Below are 20,465 nucleotides of genomic sequence, written 5' to 3' on the forward strand. Positions count from 1 at the left end.
CCTCCCCAGCCTGTTGAGCCTTCCTCTCCCCTGCCTCCTTGGTCTTCACCTCCCCAGCATCCTGAGCCTTCCTCTCCCATGCCTCCTTGGTCTTCACCTCCCCAGCATCCTGAGGCTTCCTCTCCCCTGCTTCATTGGTCTTCACCTCCCCAGACTCCTGAGCCGTCCTCTCCCCTGCCTCATTGGTCTACACCTCCTCAGCCTCCTGAGCCCTCCTCTCCCTTGCCTCCTAGGTCTTCACCTCCCCAGCATCCTGAGGCTTCCTCTCCCCTGCTTCATTGGCTTTCACCTCCCCAGCCTCCTGAGCCTTCCTCTCCTCTGCCTCCTTGGTCTTCACCTCCCCAGCCTCCCGAGCCTTCCTCTCCCCTGCCTCCTTGGTCTTCACCTCCCCAGCCTGCTGAGCCTTCCTCTCCCCTGCCTCCTTGGTCTTCACTTCCCCAGCCTCCTGAGCCTTCCCCTCCCCTGCCTCCTTGGTCTTCACCTCCCCAGCCTTCTGAGCCTTCCTCTCCCCTGCCTCATTGGTCTTCACCTCCACAGCATCCAGAGGCTTCCTCTCCCCTGCTTCATTGGCCTTCCCCTCCCCAGCCCCCTGGGCCTTCCTCTCCCCTGCCTCCTGGGTCTTCACCTCCCCAGCCTCCTGAGCCTTCCTCTCCCCTGCCTCCTTGGTCTTCACCTCCCCAGCATCCTGAGCCTTCCTCTCCCCTGCCTCCTTGGTCTTCACCTCCCCAGCATCCTGAGCCTTCCTCTCCCCTGCCTCCTTGGTCTTCACCTCCCCAGCATCCTGAGGCTTCCTCTCCCCTGCTTCATTGGTCTTCACCTCCCCAGACTCCTGAGCCGTCCTCTCCCCTGCCTCATTGGTCTACACCTCCTCATCCTCCTGAGCCCTCCTCTCCCCTGCCTCCTTGGTCTTCACCTCCCCAGCATCCTGAGCCTTCCTCTCCCCTGCCTCCTCGGTCTTCACCTCCCCAGCATCCTGAGGCTTCCTCTCCCCTGCTTCATTGGTCATCACCTCCACAGACTCCTGAGCCGTCCTCTCCCCTGCCTCATTGGTCTACACCTCCTCATCCTCCTGAGCCCTCCTCTCCCTTGCCTCCTTGGTCTTCACCTCCCCAGCATCCTGAGCCTTCCTCTCCCCTGCCTCCTTGGTCTTCACCTCCCCAGCATCCTGAGGCTTCCTCTCCCCTGCTTCATTGGTCATCACCTCCCCAGACTCCTGAGCCGTCCTCTCCCCTGCCTCATTGGACTACACCTCCTCAGCCTCCTGAGCCCTCCTCTCCCGTGTTCCTCCTTGGTCTTCACCTCCCCAGCATCCTGAGGCTTCCTCTCCCCTGCTTCATTGGTCTTCACCTCCCCAGCATCCTTAGCCTTCCTCTCCCGTATTCCTCCTTGGTCTTCACCTCCCCAGCATCCTGAGGCTTCCTCTCCCCTGCTTCATTGGTCTTCACCTCCCCAGACTCCTGAACATTCCTCTCCCCTGCCTCCTTGGTTTTCACACCCCCCCCCAGCCTCCTGGGCCTTCCTCTCTCCAGTCCCTGGGATCTTTTTTTCCCTAGTCTTCTGGGTCTTTCCTCTAACTTCCTCTCACCTCCTAAATACAACCTCCCGGGGCTTCCTTTCACCAGCCTCCTGGATCTTTCCTCTGCCCTTCTCCTCCTTCTGAACTCCTTACTAGTCATCTCCAAATGAGATCCTTCCCCGAACTCCCACAGCATTCTGCCACAGGCCCATCCTTGTGTAGGTCCTCGGCCTGCTTTCCAGCCTGTCTCTGATGCAAGACAACTCAGTTCTGTCTCTTTGGCACCCGAGGTTGAGAAGGGCTGATGGGGTCCTGCCCCTGCAGATGGCCTCCAGTTCTGATGTGAAACCAGGGTTTGGGTTGTGCCTCCCCATGGGTGGTCCTCTCTATGCTTGCCCCACACTGACCCTGCCCTCGGGCTGGGCACCCTTGGCCTGCCCAATCAGTCTTAGGCGTATGAATGTGTAGACATTGAGAGGTGACTGGTTGGTTGAGTTTTATCTCTTCAATCAACAACTGTAAAACCTTACTATTTCACTGAGCATCCTCCCAACATTGCCTTGTCAACTGCACTCCTAATCTACTGTCTATTTTACGTCCAGTGTTTATGTTATGTCACCCCAATACCTGTGGGTTTTCGGCACCAAATAACTAAATAAATAAATAAATGCATTCCATCGGGTCCTGCTCCTCATCCCGTGACTAAGCTTTCTGCACCCGACTAAGTGGAGTTGCGTGTCAGGGAACTGCTAGCATCACCGCAGAGCCCATCCTCAATTCCCTTAAAGGGACAGGAGTGTCTAAGCTGGGAGTATGACAAGGCTCTACCTGCCATGCGTGGCATGATAGAGGCAGCCAGGGGATATTCCTTAGGCCACATCGTGGCCCCGCATCACTTGTAGTGCCACCGCATCGCTTGTAGTGCCACCCTACCCCTTGGTGGGTGTAAGATCAGGTCACAGACTCACTTCCGGCAAAGTCGCAAATGCAGATCACGAAGGGAGAAAAGACAGGGGCACCAGGATGACTGTGGATTTCTCAGAAGGTAAGTTTGCACTATGTGCATATGGAAGACTTTTCCCAAGTGTGCCTCCCGTCCTGTGCAACCGCAACGATGACAGGTGAGGAGAGGTCGCTGCAGTGGTAAAAGCGGAGTAGTTTGAAGCCCTGACAGTCAGAAGACCGCACCCCTTATTTTCCTCCAAATCTCAGAAATCAATATTGACTCAACGTGCCTTGACTGTAGGATTGCAAAAGGTGCCAGTGTGGCCAACAAAGAAACTGTAAGGATTGCCAAATGGGCCTTCTGAAATCCGGCTGCATGTTTTCATGTGCCAGGCTGATATGCAAGTCTATGCAAAAAGGACGAGCATACTCATCCTTGGCACTTATGGGGTTACAAATCCCTACATTGTAAAACCTGGATTGATTGTTTTTCCATGTGAAACACAATTTGCCCTTCCGAGCTTTGCCACGTAGTGGCAACTTTATCTGAAGGTGCTCTGAGGGGATGTGACTTGCCATGCCAATGGTTTCTCCACAATGATGGAAGTTTGGGCTTTCCAGAGGGTAGCACCGTTGTCCCTAAGTGCACTTCTCCGCGTTCTGAGATGCGCATCAGCGCAGTCCCTGCTCCAGGTCTACTATAAGACACCTCTTTTCCTGTTTGGCCTTTCTCTATTGATCTGTCAACTGCAGTTTTTTCTGCTGAGCCTGGTGAATTTGTGCATACACATTTCGCACACTCGCTCCTTTTTGGTGAATATTTGAGTTCACTTTCCAACTTATCCATATCTCAGTGGACAACTCTCACTAACTGCATGGGAAATGTATCCTTGTGATTGGACTGGTCCCAAGCCTGTATTTGTCAGTATGTTCATCAAGGACCACTGGGGGCTCCTATCTAACATTCCCATTGGGGTCCATTGTGGAGTTGTGCACTAAGACGATGGCAGGACCTAGAAAGCTCCTAACATGATTAAACTAACAGTCCACCTTGGGTCAGTGGAGTAGAATTGTTTTCACACAGGCACTCCTGCAGAGCTGGTGCCGTGACTTTATGCTTTGCACCAAGAGCATATGGATGTTTTGTCTGTTGTACTATTGCATTATAGAACAAGAGAGGTGTCATTATCGCGGAATAATGACCCGCCACCACATTATGTGCCGTGGTGAACAAAAGGGCATTAAGTTGGGAAAGGGTCATTATCCCAAGAGATAATGCGGTCTATAGGGCTATTAACACACAGTGGTTATAGCAATGCAGTGTTGGAGTCTTCAAAAGGGAAACAAAAACTTTAATAGTGACTAAAGTAAATAGTTAAACAGAGTTAGTAAATTAAATGTGTTTTTATTTTGTAATATTTAAATAAGGCTATCTTCATAAATTAGGCATGTAAACTTGATTGAACTGGAGTGGGTTTAACATGATCAGGCATTAGATGCTGGGTAAAAATAAAAGATTTCTCTGTAAGAATGTGAAAGCATTTTACTACGATTTATGTTTCACTTTGTTGTGTTAAATAAAATGTTTCAGCAAAAAAGCTCACCCCAGCGAGAAAGTGCCTTGATGAAAAAATGACACCTTGAAATTACCTTTTTCTTTTCCTGTTTACTTTTGCAGACATAATGTTTAGAATGCAGTCAATACCACTAGTTATTGACTGATCTGTGAACATTCTGATTGGTTAAGAGGATTTCAATAACCATCTACATGTGCTAACAGATCATAATAGCAGTGACAGAACAGGAGGACTCCCGCGCCCTAAATGTTGTTTTTTGTCAAGTGTTGTTTGTTACACGAGGCCTCCCTCCAGCCCATTCACGCCAATGCTCAGATTAGCGGTATTGATGGCAGTGAATGCTATACCACCTGGCACCCAGCAACATTTCCAATACCAATCACCCTGTGTGGACATGGTACAAGAGCCACATTTCCTGCCCAATGAAGCCCATGCAGCACACGCTCCCTCCCTCTATCCGGAAAGGCGCTCTCTGCACCCTGATATCCACCAGGGGTGCTAGGATGGGCCTGATAACCACCACTGTTTTTTTCATTATTAATATTTAGTTGAGAAATACATCAGGGGTCTTCAGCCTGCAGCTCGAGATGTTTGTGACTACAACACCCAGGATCTCCCAACATTGCCTATGCTGGCTAGTGAAGATGGGAATTGTAGTCCAGAACATCTGGTGAGCCAAATGTTGCAGAACCCGACCTTATATAAACAAGCAAACAAGAAGGCATTGGTGGCATATCAGCCCAGAAGAACTGACCAAGTAAAGGAGAAAAGACGAAAGGTCAAGGAAGGAGGTGACAGCATGGACGGTGACTGCCTGGCACATAAGTGCATCCGGCAAAGGGCACCCCAGATCCGCTGCAGAGTCACACTGCAGTCAGAAGGACCTTCATTAGCACATCTGGCACCTGGCTACTCATAACGACCATGCTTAATGTCCCATCAATGCAAGAGCCTAATCACGCCGATGAAACTGCATCACTCATTGTGTTTTAATGAGTCAACACCCTCCCCAGTGGGAATACTATGTTGCTTTGAGTATTAAGAATACGCAGTTCCCGGTGTGAAGCGCCTATTTTTAGATGCGCAGGCGACCTTTGTGCCGCTAGACAGCAAGACGAGAAGAGGAATGGGGCCCAGACATCGAAAAGAAGTTTACTAACAAGCGCGTGAAAACCTGGCCTTGATGTATTAGCGCCGAGAGGACATCCGTCTTCCGCAGGCACCTGGAAATGCAGGTGCGCACCTGGTTGTTCACATTAACCCTGAGGCTTCTTCGCCGCGCCGTATCTAGGAGAGGTCTGCAACAGCTCAAAACGGGCTTTCATTTTTAAAACGCCCGACTTTTAGTTTTACTGAATGCCCTTACATAATCGTCCGGTGCCCTCTATTGCCTTAAATCTGTTGTCCTTTTTTTTTCCGTCTGCCCAGGTCACCTTGCATTTTAAAAATGGTAAACTATCTGTCTATCCAACACCCATCTGCCCCCCTCCATAGGGGGCACGTTTTCCTTCCGCCTTCTGCATCTGCCCACATCTGCACCTGCTCTCAAGTTTCAGAGAGCTTGCCAAGGGTCCAAAGTGAGTTTGTTTCACTTATATGAAATGGTGACATCATAAAGCTCAGGGATTCACGTAACCTTAGGGCTACATGTAATAACCGAAGGGTGGGTGACTGACTCCAACTTCCATCTGTTGGAGAAAGGTAATATCAAACAGATGCGTAAGACATCATTAAGACATCTGTTGCTCCGTTGCCTAGACAATATCTGTTTATGGTGTGTCATTTATAAACAGTCGTTATCAAAATAAAAATCCTATTGGCTCTGGTTGCCGAACTCCAGGCCTTGAGGGCCAGATACATGTTGGGTTTTTAAGATAGCCCTCATTAATATTCATGAGATAAATTTCCATACAACGATTCTAAATGCATGCACATTTTTCCTCATGAATATTAATGAGGGATATCCCGAAAACCCGTCAGCATCCCGGCCCTCGAGACCTGGAATTGGACAACCCTCTACCTCCCTTTCTAGAAATGTACCTACTGAATTTTAAGGGAAAACATTGCTGTAGGAACTTGGAACAGTTACAGATCCTAGTGCTGCAATCATTATTATCGCATAGTAGAGTGCAATTGTCACCCCATAAGCCAATCTGCTTTGAGGAAAGGTGATGAATAATTACATGGTATTTGACCGCCATTCCACAGAGGTGCGCATCCAAACATATCGGTGAACAGTGCTGCAAATCGCCTGAACAGCAGCTATTTTAGAAAATCAACATGTCTCCTCCTCAAACTTCCTTTTTACTCCTCAGTTATTCTCCTCAGGCACCAGTAGCCGTACAGATAAGAAGCGTGCCAGGTAGTGCCCGGCCCCAGGTCTCCCAGCACCCTGCGTGAGATTTTTGGGTGTGCCACCCTCACTGTTCTGTTTCGAGTGAGCATAGTAGGCCCAGAACACAATGCCATGCAACAATAAGCAGTTGGACTGAATGCATTCAAATTCCAGTCTAGCCAAGTAACAACACATGCCATGCTTGATGTATCATAGGTGCCCAGAAATCAAGTCATGCCACAATAAGAAAGGGCTATATTGGCTGCTGTTTGGCCAGTCTAGCCCTTTCTTACTGTGGAATAACGTGTTTCCTGGGCATCTATTATAAATCAACCATGGCATGTTTTACTTGGCTAGACTGGCATTTTTGGCCAAAATGCCAGTCTAGCCAAGCACGTACCATACACCAGGCCTGCCGACTCCCATGCTCCAGGCTCCAGTGCGCAGACAGGAAACCAGGAAGTTGGTTTCCTGTCCCACGCAGTGAGGCCTAACAGAAAGTAACATTCTAGGTGAAGCGCTGGGCTCTGGAGTGCCATGCTGGGAGCGCCATGCTGCAACTAGAACATTATTTTCAAGTTAGAGAATCCACTACGTAGACAGGAAACCAGGAAGCTGGTTTTCTTTTGTAGAGGAGCAAGTGGACACATTTTCCCTCCTAGCTCCCGCCCCCTCACCGCCATCATACTGGAGCAGCAGGTGAAGGGCTGTGTGTGGTACCCCATGTGTTGTCCCTATACCGCATCAAGTGTATGAGAGACAATATGCACCCAAGCAACCATACCGAAAGTACCCTCATACTGAAAGAGTATAAGGATGTCAGCACGCACCATTGGACATCAAGTAGTGCTGAGTGACATCTGACGAGGGCAGAGTGATATCATGAAGAAGATATGTGTGGACATACAGAAACGATATGAAAATACTTAAGAGTAACGATGTAACTGCAGTGACAAGAGAAACATGTACGAAATAATAAAGTAATCATATATGTAAAGAAGATAAAGTAACTTGCTGTCCAATAAGTGTAAATAAGCAACAACGCAAGGTAAATGAGACATAGAGGAACTTGCTATAGAGGAAAATATAACGTGGCTAGGAGAGACATGATAGGAAAAAGGACATCGGCTCGTGTTAAGACTCAACTCAGGATGTTATTTTAAGGAGTAATTGTAAGTGCAAAGGAAGGCAGATGGATAAGCCATGTATGTAAGACATATTCCTCTTAGGTTAAAGAAGAGCAAAACTTTTACAAGAGTCAAGTATTGGACAGTTAATAGTGAATAAGGTCTATACAAGACGGAGTGAGGAAGTCTCTAGAGGCCAAAAGGAGGTAGAACATGCAGCATAAACTAAATCAAATAACAGTAAATTAGAGGTTGATAGAGACCCATTTGCGGTCTCCTCACACATGATTCACAAGTCAAAAACAAGGTCTATTCATTAAGCTTCGGATGAAGATTGTGATGTGCTTACACTCCCTCAAATGTCCCAGAACAGAGAGCAACTACAAGGTCAACTACAGACGGGAAACCTTGGTTTATGGTTGTACTACTGAGAGAGGATGGACTAATTGAGAAAATGGGGAGTGATGTGACTTGAGCACCTGGGTTTCATTTTGCTTACGTGCTGCTAACGAGCCGAAAGTCCAAGGTTGGGTGAGCATGCCAACCAATCAGAGGGTCTATGGGGAATGTGTTATGCAATGTTGCATAGACCAAGCTGCTGCCATTTCTATGCTATAATCAGTGTTATATGTATATAGAGGTAGATCAAGGTGTGCCCTACATAAGATAAGGGGCAGCCAATAATGTACTAACCCCAATGTATGCCATAGATACATCTGTTCCCATAATCAATCCTTCCCTTCAATAGGTTTTGTAGTTTTCCACACAGGGTGACATCATAGATGATGCATTTTGGGGTATATAACCTCTGTATAATCAAGTTTGTTTGTGAGTGTGCGAGCATAAGTGTGTTGTTTGCCAGTCTGTCCAGTTATTTAGTCAGATATCTTTCTTGGTAATTTCATCTAGCACAAGAGATGCTTCAACTATAAAAAGTTACTTAAGGAGAACAGGATTTTATACAAAATACGGCAAAATCAAAGAATTGTCAACTTAATATGTCACCGTAAATCTAAAGAGATCTGGAAAACTATAAAATCAATTGATAAAGTAACCTCATGTGAATTTGACTCTTGTATAGACAGTACAACTTGGTTTTCTTTCTTTCTTTGCAAATATGCACTCCCTGAAGAATTCACTTCTTTTGAACAGCTTCCCGAATGTCATCTAATCCCGGATCGTTGCCCTTGGGACAAGTCAGATATCCTTGCTCCAATTCAGTAAACTAAAAGGGTCCAAATGTGCTGGTCCTGATGGACTACCCCCGTGTTTAATTAAGGATGATCCGCTTTTATGGGCTACCATCTTCATGAGCGCGTTTCATGAAATATTTCGGTCTAAAACAATCCCCAGTTCTTGGCTCACATCAATTATCATTCCGCTTCATAAAAAAGGTTCAATTACAGATCCCAATAACTACAGACCGGTCGCGATCATTGATGTTGCAGCCAAGATTTTTGCTTCATTGATCCTACAAGAATTAGAAAGTTTTGCACGGTCAAATAACTCTCTTTGCCGATCTCAAAACGGCTTTCGTAAAGGGATGGGTACTCCCCTCAATGCGTGTCTTTTGGCACATATTATTGCACATACCACCAGTCCTGCTAACAGCCCTATATTTGTTGCCTCTCTGGACTTAAAAGCGGCATTTGATTGTGTGATTAGAGGCAAACTTTGGGAGAAACTCCATAAGGCCAATCTCCCTCAATATCTTATCACACTTATTCAAATGCTTCATGCTCAAACACATTTTAAAGTCAGAATTGACAGATTGGGGTCTCTAACACAGGCTATTCCATGTTTCACAGGAGTAAAACAGGGTTGCAACCTTGCAGCCATTCTGTTTAACTTTTATCTTTCTGATATAGAGGACATTTGGAACACAGACAAATCTTTTGCAATTAGACTTGGCGATTTTTCTTTGCCATGGTTAGCATACGCAGATGACATTCTGCTCTTCGATCGTACCCAGGTTGGGCTTCAATCCAAATTAGAAAGCTTTCTGTATTATTGCAAGAGAAATAATTTGACTGTTAATCCCCAAAAATCTAATATAATCATATTTTCAAACAAAAAGAAGGTACGTCAATTTGTATGGAAATTTGCCACTTCACCCATTTCAATTTCCATTAACTTACCTTACTTGGGGCTCATACTATCTAAGAATGCGACGTATAAACGAATGAAGGATCTTTCCCTAGTCAAATCTGTACCCCTAAAATGCCAAATGAAGATTCTGTTACATAAAATTTGTAACTTTTCCTTAACGCCTCTCCTAGAATTTTATTTGAAAAAAGTGGAGGCTATTTTGTTATAGGGAGTCGAGCTTTTTCTTTATGATTTGGGTCCTTTTTTAGATCAACTTCAAGGACAAATCTGGAAATATACGTTAGGGCTCCCCTCTTCAATGCCAAACGCCATTATTAGACACGAACTTGGCCTCACTTCGCTTTCTGCGAGATATAATTGGCGTTTGTTGCTGAATTTTGCAAAAATATTGTTTCCTCCCAGAAATTCCCTATACATAGACCTAAATCAAATGCTAAGGAGGAATAACATCCGTTCAATGAATCAATTTAAAGTACAAATGTTGTTGGTGATGGAAAAGATCAAAATCCCTGTTACAGACCTGGAGTTTTGTCAGGAAAAAATCAAGAAAAAATGATTCCAACATGATTGGGCAGAAACCTGTATGCAGATAGCAAGATATACTTTGTTTGCAGAATATAGTAAATTTGTCTGTCGGCAAGTACCTCGTATGTCATATTTAACACTATGTCCTTGTTCCAAAATTCGCCGAACCTTTATGCGATTCCGATTTGATCTTTTACATACACGAGTTAGAAAAAAACATTGGCTCAAACTGACTTTAGATCAGATCGATGAACTATGTCGCTTTTGCAATCACGCACCAGAAACTTTAAAACATCTTTTCCTCTGAAAGCGAGCGCTGCAACATGATGAATTCTTTTATACAAGCTAATACATATACAGCTAGAGAATGGATCGGGACAAGATGTATGTGGGGTTCCACAAACTCATCAATAATTAAAACAGCAAAATTGTTGAAGATCATTGAGAGCGAAATCGAAAGAGTCGTGTAATTAGGGTACTTCTCAGTCTATTAGTTAAGGTGAAACGGTTTTGTTGATTTTATTCTCATGTTCTGTTTTTATGTTTAAATGTTTTTATGTTTTGATTTACGTAATTGAAACAATGTAACTTACTTGTGAATGTATCTTAAGAGCGAAATATTTGTAAAGATCTTTTTTTGACAAAAAAAAATAAAGATTTTATAAAAGAAAAAAAAATAATAAGATGCTTCAAGGTGCTAAAGCACACTTTAGCGTGTAGTGGGGCTTAACAGAAAGTCACATTCTAACTGAAGCTCATAATGATGCACCCTTTATGACTTGTGCCCCTGTGCGGCCACATTGCTCAAACACCCCTTAAGCGGGCCCTGGTGCCAGGCACCTTTACACCCTAGAACCAGACAAATACTACCATAAGAGAAATTAGAGAGTAAACATAGTTCCAGCTAAAAATAGGACACAGTGATTACTCCAGACTCTGCCCTCCTGCTTCCACCCACAAAGCCCCATGAACATGTTCAGATCAGTGTTACCAGCATCAGTACCATACGAAGGAGCTCTAATATTTTTACTGCATGAAAAAGGCATCTTGTACTTCGGGTAAACAAGGCACAAATAAACATGGATGACCAACACATTTTAAAATAAGAGGTTTTTTTTAGCTGAAATATACAGCTTACTCACCTAAAAAAAGCCACTGTGAATGGCAAGTACATTTTTACTATTAAAAAGGATCAAGGTATGGACCAACAGTTAAGGCTGCCCACTTATTGACAGCAGACACTGCTATAATGTTTGAAAATCTAAGGCAAAATGCCCAAAACTAAATACACTGTTTGCACACAATCATATATGCTGTTGACATAGCAGTGGTGGAAAACATTATTTATTGTAAGTACAGGCTGACAACAAAGGCCAAGGCATTTCGGATCTACAATGGTACTTCATCAGGGAGAGATCTGCCTGTACTATTGAGAGAAACAAGAAGTGGAGGCCATGGTTGGCCATAGGTGAAGAATGGCATCCACTCCTCCAGTGCACTCGGGAGATAACGGGAGATAACCTCAGAGGGAAGCACTGACTCTTCCCCAGCTCTATGGGCCTTTCATAAACAATGGTCTGATAAGACTCAACATATCATCCGCAAGCCTAACATATGGACCACTCTGCTGCAACCCTGCTGGTGCGTCAGAGGTGCCAGTCCGACAGAATGACCATTAAAACCTCTATGAACAGGAATGGTTAATTACTCTAAAATTGTTATAATGTAGCAATCACCACCACTTAGGGGGGTATAAAGGGCTGGTAACAGCCCACCGGCCTGAGTCTATGCTGGCCCGATCGAAGCGAGGGCCTCGGCAAGGGCTCAGGGCCGTTACTGGCCCTGTTTGGGCCCCTAAGTAGGGGTTATTGCTAGTCGCAGCCCAGGTTCTTCCTGGGTGCGAATAGTTTAGTTTTATTATTTATTTTTTTTATTGGAGTTGGGCTCCACACACATTGCGTGAGCCCCTTCTCCAGTGGAAACCCAACTAAGATGGCTGCTGCCATAGCAGCCCAGGAAGGAGCTGTGGTGGCGGGAGAGCAAGAAGCTGAATGAGATGGAGTAAGGGTTCAGGGGGGGAAGAGGGATTGGAGGATAACTTGGGGCAAGGCCGTGGGGTAGGGAGGTTGTCAAAGGGACAGGGTAATAACGGCAGTCACTTGGGGAAGGGCCTCTGGTGGCTGGAGAAATACAGGTTGTGTTCTCTCCTACATTTCCAGCCACCTGATTGGCTAAGCACCCTTCCCCGAGTGTGAATGTCAGTTCACACTTCTTACCTCAACTTTGAAAAAGTTCATGAAGTTTGGCAAATTCCTAATACATTGAAAATTAGTCTTATTGGTGGTCCAGTGAAACACAGTAGGATGTACCTAAATGATAGCAATTTGGGACGCCTCTGCTGCCACTACCCAGTTTGGTTTTCCCAAATTCCGGAACACTTGGAAACTTATTAAGTGCACTACTTACTGATATGATGTGACATGATATTTTATTTATAGCGTACCTAGACACAAGTGTTTTCAGGTGCGACAAGGAATGGGAGGGGAACATGGGGGACAAGACAACGATCTTCCTAGGCCCAGTGACATGAGATTGTGCAAGTGCAGGGGATAGGAAAGAGGAGAAGTGCCGGGGGAAGGGGAGTTGGAGCAAGTGCAAGACATAGGATAAAAAACAAAAAGTGCAGCCAGCAGGTGGCAGTGCAGGGTTACGTGCAGAAAAACAAGTGTTGGATAAGTGCAGGTAGGGGAGTTGTAGGGTTGCAGATACAGCCCCAAGTGAAGGGTTGCCAGGAGGCAGTACAGGTGTGAAACTAGGAAGGTGGGGACCTGGGCCCATGGTTCACAGGGTAGCCAGGTAACCAGTGCAGTATCAGACAGGAGATCAGCAAGGTAGAGGAAGAGAAAAGGCAGAAGCAAAGAGGAAAGTGCTGAGCTGCTTCTGGAAGATGGATCTGTTCAAGTTTCAGAGAGGGAAGGAGGCTGTTCCATAGGGAGGAACGAGCTGAAGAGAGAGATCTGACACCAACTCGTTGCCTGGACCCTCAAGGAGTTGGAGGGGAGGAGCAAAAGGCTTGAGTAGGAAGATACTTCAGAAGAGGAGCTGGAGATATTTTAGTCCCAGGCCCCAGAAGGCCTTGTGGATGATGCAAAGTGTCTTGAACTTGATCCTTGCAGCCACTGGGAGCCAGTGGAGAGATTTCAGTCCTGGAGAGATACGATCCCTGGGCCTGAGGCCAAGGACAAGCCTTGCAGTCCTGACTGGATGAGTTGCAGAGGGCGGAGAGTAGAGGCAGGCAGATTTAGAAAGAGGCTGTTGCAGTAGTCCAGCTTCGAGAGAACCAGGGCTCTAGACACAGTGAGCTTCTGGGGGAAGGAGAGGAAAGGAGGAATACCTCTGAGGATACTGCAGCAATGTTAAGTATATCTAATTACTGTAGCCATTTGACAAGTGTCCACTGGCACAGTTGCAGTAAATTTAAAGAATGATTTCAGGGTAAAGATCTGACTCAAACTTACATCAAAGTTCTCAGCTGTACTAAAGAATCTGCCCTAATGAGTAAGATACACTCAATAACGAAAAGAAAAGAATGTTAAAGTTCTCAAATGTAAACAACATCTATAGGCAGGTTGCTTGAACTTTGGCTTTGGCGAAAGCACTAAATAAACTCAACTATATGAAGAAATGCAGAGAAGGAGGAGTTGAATTTAATCCGAGCAGTTCCGCCATTTAATGTTTTCAAATTCTATTTTGTTATTCTTGGACAAGGGGCAAAGCATTTACGCCTTGGTTGAATTAGAGTTCCACCAAGTTACCCTCCGCACTGAGAATACACCCCGCAAGCCTAAGATTCCGATGGGAATTGTGCATATGTACCATGCCACATGAAAAAGTGTCTATTGATGGCAAGGCTCCAACGGTGGGAAGCACAGGGGCAACGTGCTGGTCAGAGAGCAACAGAGGTTTGAATCCCAGATCCGTGCTTGGAAACCAAACACAGGTATTAGGCGCGTTATATAAAAACAATTAAATAAATAAATAAACCACCTGGAAAAGGAACAAACAACATTGTCAAAGTAGCAAGAGTTTCCGTAATATGATTGTAGGTCTTTATATTTATTAAACATTGGGGAAGAGTGCTTTTCCCAGAAACTCTTTTGAAATATAAGCATACAGAATGGAGCAATGGCATGAAAGGGGGCTTACCATTGGATGGAGTACAGAGTCATATTGACAATAATGCTGCATGACCTTGGTGAACCTCCTTCGAGGTGCCTCTTCAGAGTTAACTTAAACTCTAAGACAGATGCAATGTTTTCTGGGGATAGGGAGTTCCATGGGAGGTGCTCAAGGATTGTAAAATGGGGGCCACGCAGAGATGAGAAGGGGTTGGGTGTGTAAGTAGCTTTTAAGAGAGTGAATAGCAGGAAATTGGAGTTAACAGCGTGGACATGGAAGTTCTGAAATACACGTTGAAACACGTGCAGCTTGTTCAGAACAGGACAGCATTCTCGATCCTGGGCCCCATTACGAGTTGGATGGTATTTCAGTGGTAAATCTGCCGGAATACCGCCCAACGGAATTACTGTCACCACCACTTGGTCCGACGGATTTACCACCGGATTACAACTGGTGGCGGCGGTGTTAGTCCTCATTAATTTGCAGTCCAAAGGACTCCATTGGGGATTTCGGTGGAATTACAGCCCTTTGATATATCCCTATGGTAATTCTGCCAATTCTGATGATTTTTCAGAGGAAAGTGGGAGAATTTACCTCCAGCATTATGCTGGAGATAAATCACCAATTCCAGGGCTAAACCATAGTATGACCATGTGGAAAAAGTGGCAGTAATTTCATTACTTTCCCACAGCACCATATTCATAATGAGCCTGTCTGTTTAATCAAGAAATCTGTATTGTTGGGTGTCCTGACCCACGTTTGGACTATTATGCTGCAACATTTGGTGCTGTGGGCTTAGGAAATCCAAGATGGCGGACAAGCCCACATTTGCGCCAGAATCCAGGAGAACCATGCAGTTTTGCGCACACCAAAATGGTCCCCTGACCTGCCAACCACCAGTGCAAAGAAAGATGGTTCTGTTCAAAACCCGTTTTTATTAATGTAAAAACAATTGCTAAGATCATGGGCCCAAAACCACCAAACAAGAATCCAACTATGGTTGAGTGTTTTACTTTACTCTACTACAGATCCACATCAATGCCATGTCAAGCAAGGATCATATACTATCAAGTAAAATCCTTTCCTTTTGAAATGTATTAATTCAAGACAGCTGTCAAAAATAGGTGCAGTACTGGCATTGGACACTGTCCGGCGCCGGCGCTCTATAAATCCTGACAGGGGAGCTGTCTTGAAGAACTGGGCAGTGAACAGAAGGGGGCCTTATGTAATTAAAAGTTCAAAAGACTGACCTTTCCTGAGAACTCTTAACACCCCAGAGACCCACACCAGGAGGCAGGATATCACATGGCCCTGTTGATTGAGAGGGATGGGACTTCCCTGCAGCCTGCTGGACCCAACACAATAGACCCTTTCAATTGAATGGAGTATGCTGATTTTGGGTGTGGACTGTAAACAGAGCTCCTCCTGAAAGGAGAGACATGTGATCCCTGACTCCCCCAGTTCCTAGGGGCGGGCCAGACAGGACTGTGGATTCATATTGCAGCAAATATATGTTTAAGTTAAATGTTTCTAAAATCTTGTATTAAGCTCACAGAAATGTACAACTTGGGGATCCTGAAAATGAAAAATGCCCTCACGATTTGAGCCCAAATTCCACTTTGTACGGTGTTCTGGGACCGAACCTCGCTATTTATTAATATTGCAGACACTGTGTTTAGATAGAGACATAGTAATTTCCAGTAATATGCTCAGGGAAGGGGTGCAGGTCTGTGTAAATTTTGAGGAAAAACTAATATGGCGAAAGTCACTAAAAAGCACAAAATGTTGCCATTTGTGAACCCAGGCTCTGAGGGGGATCAGAGTTGGGCGAGAGTGTATTTTAAATTAATCTGTGAAATGTGTATGTAATTTCAACGACGTGTGTATCTGGGAAACCTGTTAGTTATGAAAAATGCATTTTCTAAGTAAAAGCAAAGGGGCGTTTCTTCAATAGACTGTAAGACTCTGACTCACTCTGACACACTATCCCTTCTCAAATCAGGTCACAGAGAATCCTTGACCTATCAAATCATGAGAGGGTCGGGCATGCAGAATGAGCCGTTCCACCCACTTTCAAAACACATAAAAAGAGACTGCTTGGAAAGGCAAGAGATTCACTTTCCACTTTCTTGCGAAGCATTTTGACGGACGACTTCACATCCAGATTCCAGACTTTACATCCAGAGATCCAGAACTTAACTCCAGAACTTAAAGCAGAGAGGCCTGGATCACCAGCTAAATCCTTTTTCAGCAGGCCTAAAAATCATTTGCAAATTATTCAAACAGCCGGGCTGAGCTGTCTGATTCTGGCTAGAACCCTGTGCCAGAAACACCCAGAAAGCAGAGCTGTATCCAGAACCAGAGACCAGACGTCTGTGAAGTGCCACTAGCAGACCCAGAAAGCAGTGCTGTATCCAGAGAGACCAAACCAGATCGCTGTGAGCAGAACCAGAGATCCACACCAGACCAGCAGAGCAGAGCTGACCCAGATAGCTGTGACTTCAGAACCAACCGCCCGGAGTCCAGTCCCAACCTGACGAGACCCTGACGGCCTATTTCAAATTCATAGTGTGAGTACTGATCCAGAACTGTGCAAAACCAATCTCTTAGTTTAAGATAATCTAATTCAAACTATTTTAACCTATTAGAACTGCATCATAAGGAATCGTGTGTCCATCCTGTTGATTCAAACCTTCCAAGCGCATCTGTCATTCTGAAACTGTAATTTCATTTCCGAAAATCTACCTCCACTAAATCGTCCGTATCTCTTGAACCGATTTTAACTTTCATTTATAAACTAAGATTCTAAGCTTTCCAACAAGCCTAGAACCGACTTGCTACTCCTTATAGTTCCTCCGCAATTGCAATCGACGCACTCGGAAAAAAGTGCCGGGAATTGACAGTTTGCTTCATTTCAACCACGTGTAAAAAATATCTGTCTTTTGCTTCGATTACTGAATCCCGTTTTCAACCTGATAACCATCCCTGAATCATTGGTAGGGCTGACCTGAACTGATTTAAAGTATCTCTCACTCACCCTGAACCTCTAGAGGGAATTAAAAGCATTTTCAGCATATTTTTCACTTCATTGCCACCACATTTAAAAGGATCTTGTCTGCTTTAAAATCATACCTGTTTTCCTCTAAGCTCGCTGGGGGGAACTGGAAATTTGTATTGCATTTTGTATTCCTGAGAATTGTGTGGTCCCCTTCCATCTCCTTGTCAAAGAAAAAGTGATCATACTATCTTTTGTTGAAATCATATCAAGTTTATTTCTGTGCTGCATTTTGCCCTCATTGCTTTCCTTGAAACCATAAAAGTATTTTCTGCTACCTTATCCTTCCTATACGAACTCCTCATTGATTGTAAAGAAGTGTGCTAGTGTCAGATTATCTATTGTCAATCAACATCATATTCATATGCCTAAGTGTGATATCAAATATTAATTTATTATAAAAGTGTGATATATATATTGTTTAATTTTTCCAATAAATCTTTTAAATTGAAAAACACACCTACTTCTTGGCTAAGTGAGGTCAGGGTGATTCGAAGAGAGGGGCGTTATATAAGGGTTTATCATCCAGAGTATAACTTGTCATAAAAATATATAAATAAGGGCTTCCCTTGGACGTCCCAGACGAGGCACTGACTTAGTGGGTTGCTTGATTGGAGTCACTTGACATTATCAAGGGAGCCAATCATATCTCCCAAGAAGGGAACTTGTAAAACCCATCACTGAACCTCAAATCCCCTAAAATTACCACTCTCAGGATTCCAGGTTTCAGGCCATGCTGGATGGAAGCAGCGGAATAGGTGTCATTTGAGACAAAAAAAATTAAACAACTTCCCACCACTTCATGTCTACAAGAACACTACAGGCAGATGAAAGTAGAGATGAAAAGGTTGCTCTTTCCTGAAGCTTTCTCATCCAAGCAATGACCGGCTTTTGAGTTTCCCTTTTGGGCACAGAGGCAGGAGCCTTTCATTTCATGAGCCCACCTTGGGCCTGCCTTTGACCTTCCCTGGTGGGCACAGAGGTAGGAGCCTTTCATCTCATGAGCCCACCTTGGATTGGCCTTCGACCTTCCCTGGTGGGCACAGAGGCAGGAACCTTTAATCTAATGAGCCCACCTTGTGTCTGCCTTCGACTTTCCCTGGTGGGCACAGAGGCAGGAGCCTTTCATATCATGAGCCCACCTTGGGTAGGCCTTCGACCTTCCCTGGTGGGCACAGAGGCAGTAGCCTTTCATCTCATGAGCCCACCTTGAGCCTGCCTTCCACCTTCCCTGGTCGGCACAGAGGCAGGAGCTTTTCATTCCAGGAGCCCACCTTGGGCTGGCCTTTGACTTTCCCTGGTGGGCACAAAGTCAGGCCCCTATCATCCCATAAGCCCACCTTGGGCTGGCCTTTGACTTTCTCTGGTGGGTACAGAGGCAGGGGCCTTTCATCTCATGAGCCCACCTTGGGCCGCCTTTGACCTTCCCTGGTGGGCATAGAGGCAGGGGCCTTTCATCTCATGAGCCCATCTTGGGCCGGCCTTTGAACTTCCCTGGTGGGCATAGAGGCAGGGGCCTTTAATCTAATGAGCCCACCTTGGGCCTGCCTTCGACCTTCCCTGGTGGTCACAGAGGCAGGTGCTTTTCATCTCATGAGTCCACCTTGGGCCTGCCTTCGACCTTCCCTGGTCGGCACAGAAGCAGGCCCCTTTGATCCCATGAGCCTACCTTGGGCTGGCCTTTGAATTTCTCTGGTGGGCACAGAGGCAGGGGCCTTTCATCCCATGAGCCCACCCTGGGCTGGCCTTTCACTTTCTCTGGTGGGCACAGAAGCAGGAGCCTTTCATCTCATGAGCCCATCTTGGGCCGGCCATTGACTTTCCCTGGTGGGCACAGAGGCAGGGGCCTTTCATCTCATGAGCCCACCTTGGGCCGGCCTTTGACTTTCTCTGGTGGGCACAGAGGCAAGGGCCTTTCATCCCATGAGCCCACCTTGGGCCGGCCTTTGACTTTCTCTGGTGGGCACAGAGGCAGGAGCCTTTCATCTCATGAGCCCACCTTGGGCCGGCCATTGACTTTCCCTGGTGGGCACAGAGGCAGGGGCTTTTCATCTCATGAGCCCACTTTGGGCCGGCCATTGACTTTCCCTGGTGGGCACAGAGGCAGGGGCCTTTCATCTCATGAGCCCACCTTAGGCCGGCCTTTGACTTTCCCTGGTGGGCACAGAGGCTGGAGGCTTTCATCTTATGAGCCCACCTTGGGCTGGCCATCGACCTTCCCTGGTGGGCACAGAGGCAGGGGCCTTTCATCCCATGAGCCCGCCTTGGGCTGGCCTTTGCCTTTCCCTGGTGGGCACAGAGTCAGGCCCCTTTCATCCCATGATCCCACCTTGGGCTGGCTTTTGACTTTCTCTGATGGGCACAGAGGCAGGTGCCTTTCATCTCATGAGCCCACCTTGGGCCTGCTTTGACCTTCCCTGGTGGGCATAGAGGCAGGGGCCTTTCATCTCATGTGCCCATCTTGGGCCGGCCTTTGAACTTCCCTGGTGGGCATAGAGGCAGGAGCCTTTAATCTAATGAGCCCACCTTGGGCCTGCCTTCGACCTTCCCTGGTGGTCACAGAGGCAGGTGCCTTTCATCTCATGAGTCCATCTTGGGCCTGGCTTCGACCTTCCTTGGTCGGCACAGAGGCAGGAGCCTTTCATCCCAGAAGCCCACCTTGGGCTGGCCTTTTATTTTCCCTGGTGGGCACAGAGTCAGGCCCCTTTCATCCCATGAGCCCACCTTGGGCTGGCCTTTGACTTTCTCTGGTGGGCACAGAGGCAGGGGCCTTTCATCCCATGAGCCCACCTTGGGCCGGCCTTTGACTTTCCCTGGTGGGCACAGAGGCATGGCCCTTCTTTCATCTCATGAGCCCACCTTGGGCCGGCCTTTGACTTTCCCTGGTGGGCATAGAGGCTGGGGCCTGTGTTCTCATGAGCCCACCTTGGGCCGATTTTTGACTTTTCCTGGTGGGCACAGAGGCAGGGACCTTTCATCTCATGAGCCCACCTTGGGCCGCCCATTGAATTTCCCTGGTGGGCACAGAGGCAGGGGCCTTTCATCTCATGAGCCCACCTTGGGCTGGCCTTTGACTTTCCCTGGTGGGCACAGAGGC

General features: G+C 46.4%; 1 protein-coding gene across 1 annotated transcript in view; it reads right to left on the minus strand.

The window, feature by feature from the left end:
- Nucleotides 1-229: 229 nt before the first annotated feature.
- LOC138471448 (S-antigen protein-like) overlaps nucleotides 230-20,465 on the minus strand; it is a 39,458-nt gene continuing 19,222 nt past the window's right edge. Inside the window, exon 2 of the mRNA XM_069609079.1 lies at nucleotides 230-846. Coding sequence (XP_069465180.1) covers nucleotides 230-846 — 617 coding nt within the window. The remainder of the gene's footprint in view (nucleotides 847-20,465) is intronic.

This window comes from Ambystoma mexicanum, chromosome 8 (genome assembly GCF_040938575.1).
Source record: "Ambystoma mexicanum isolate Mex_15411 chromosome 8, UKY_AmexF1_1, whole genome shotgun sequence".
Taxonomy (NCBI): domain Eukaryota; kingdom Metazoa; phylum Chordata; class Amphibia; order Caudata; family Ambystomatidae; genus Ambystoma; species Ambystoma mexicanum.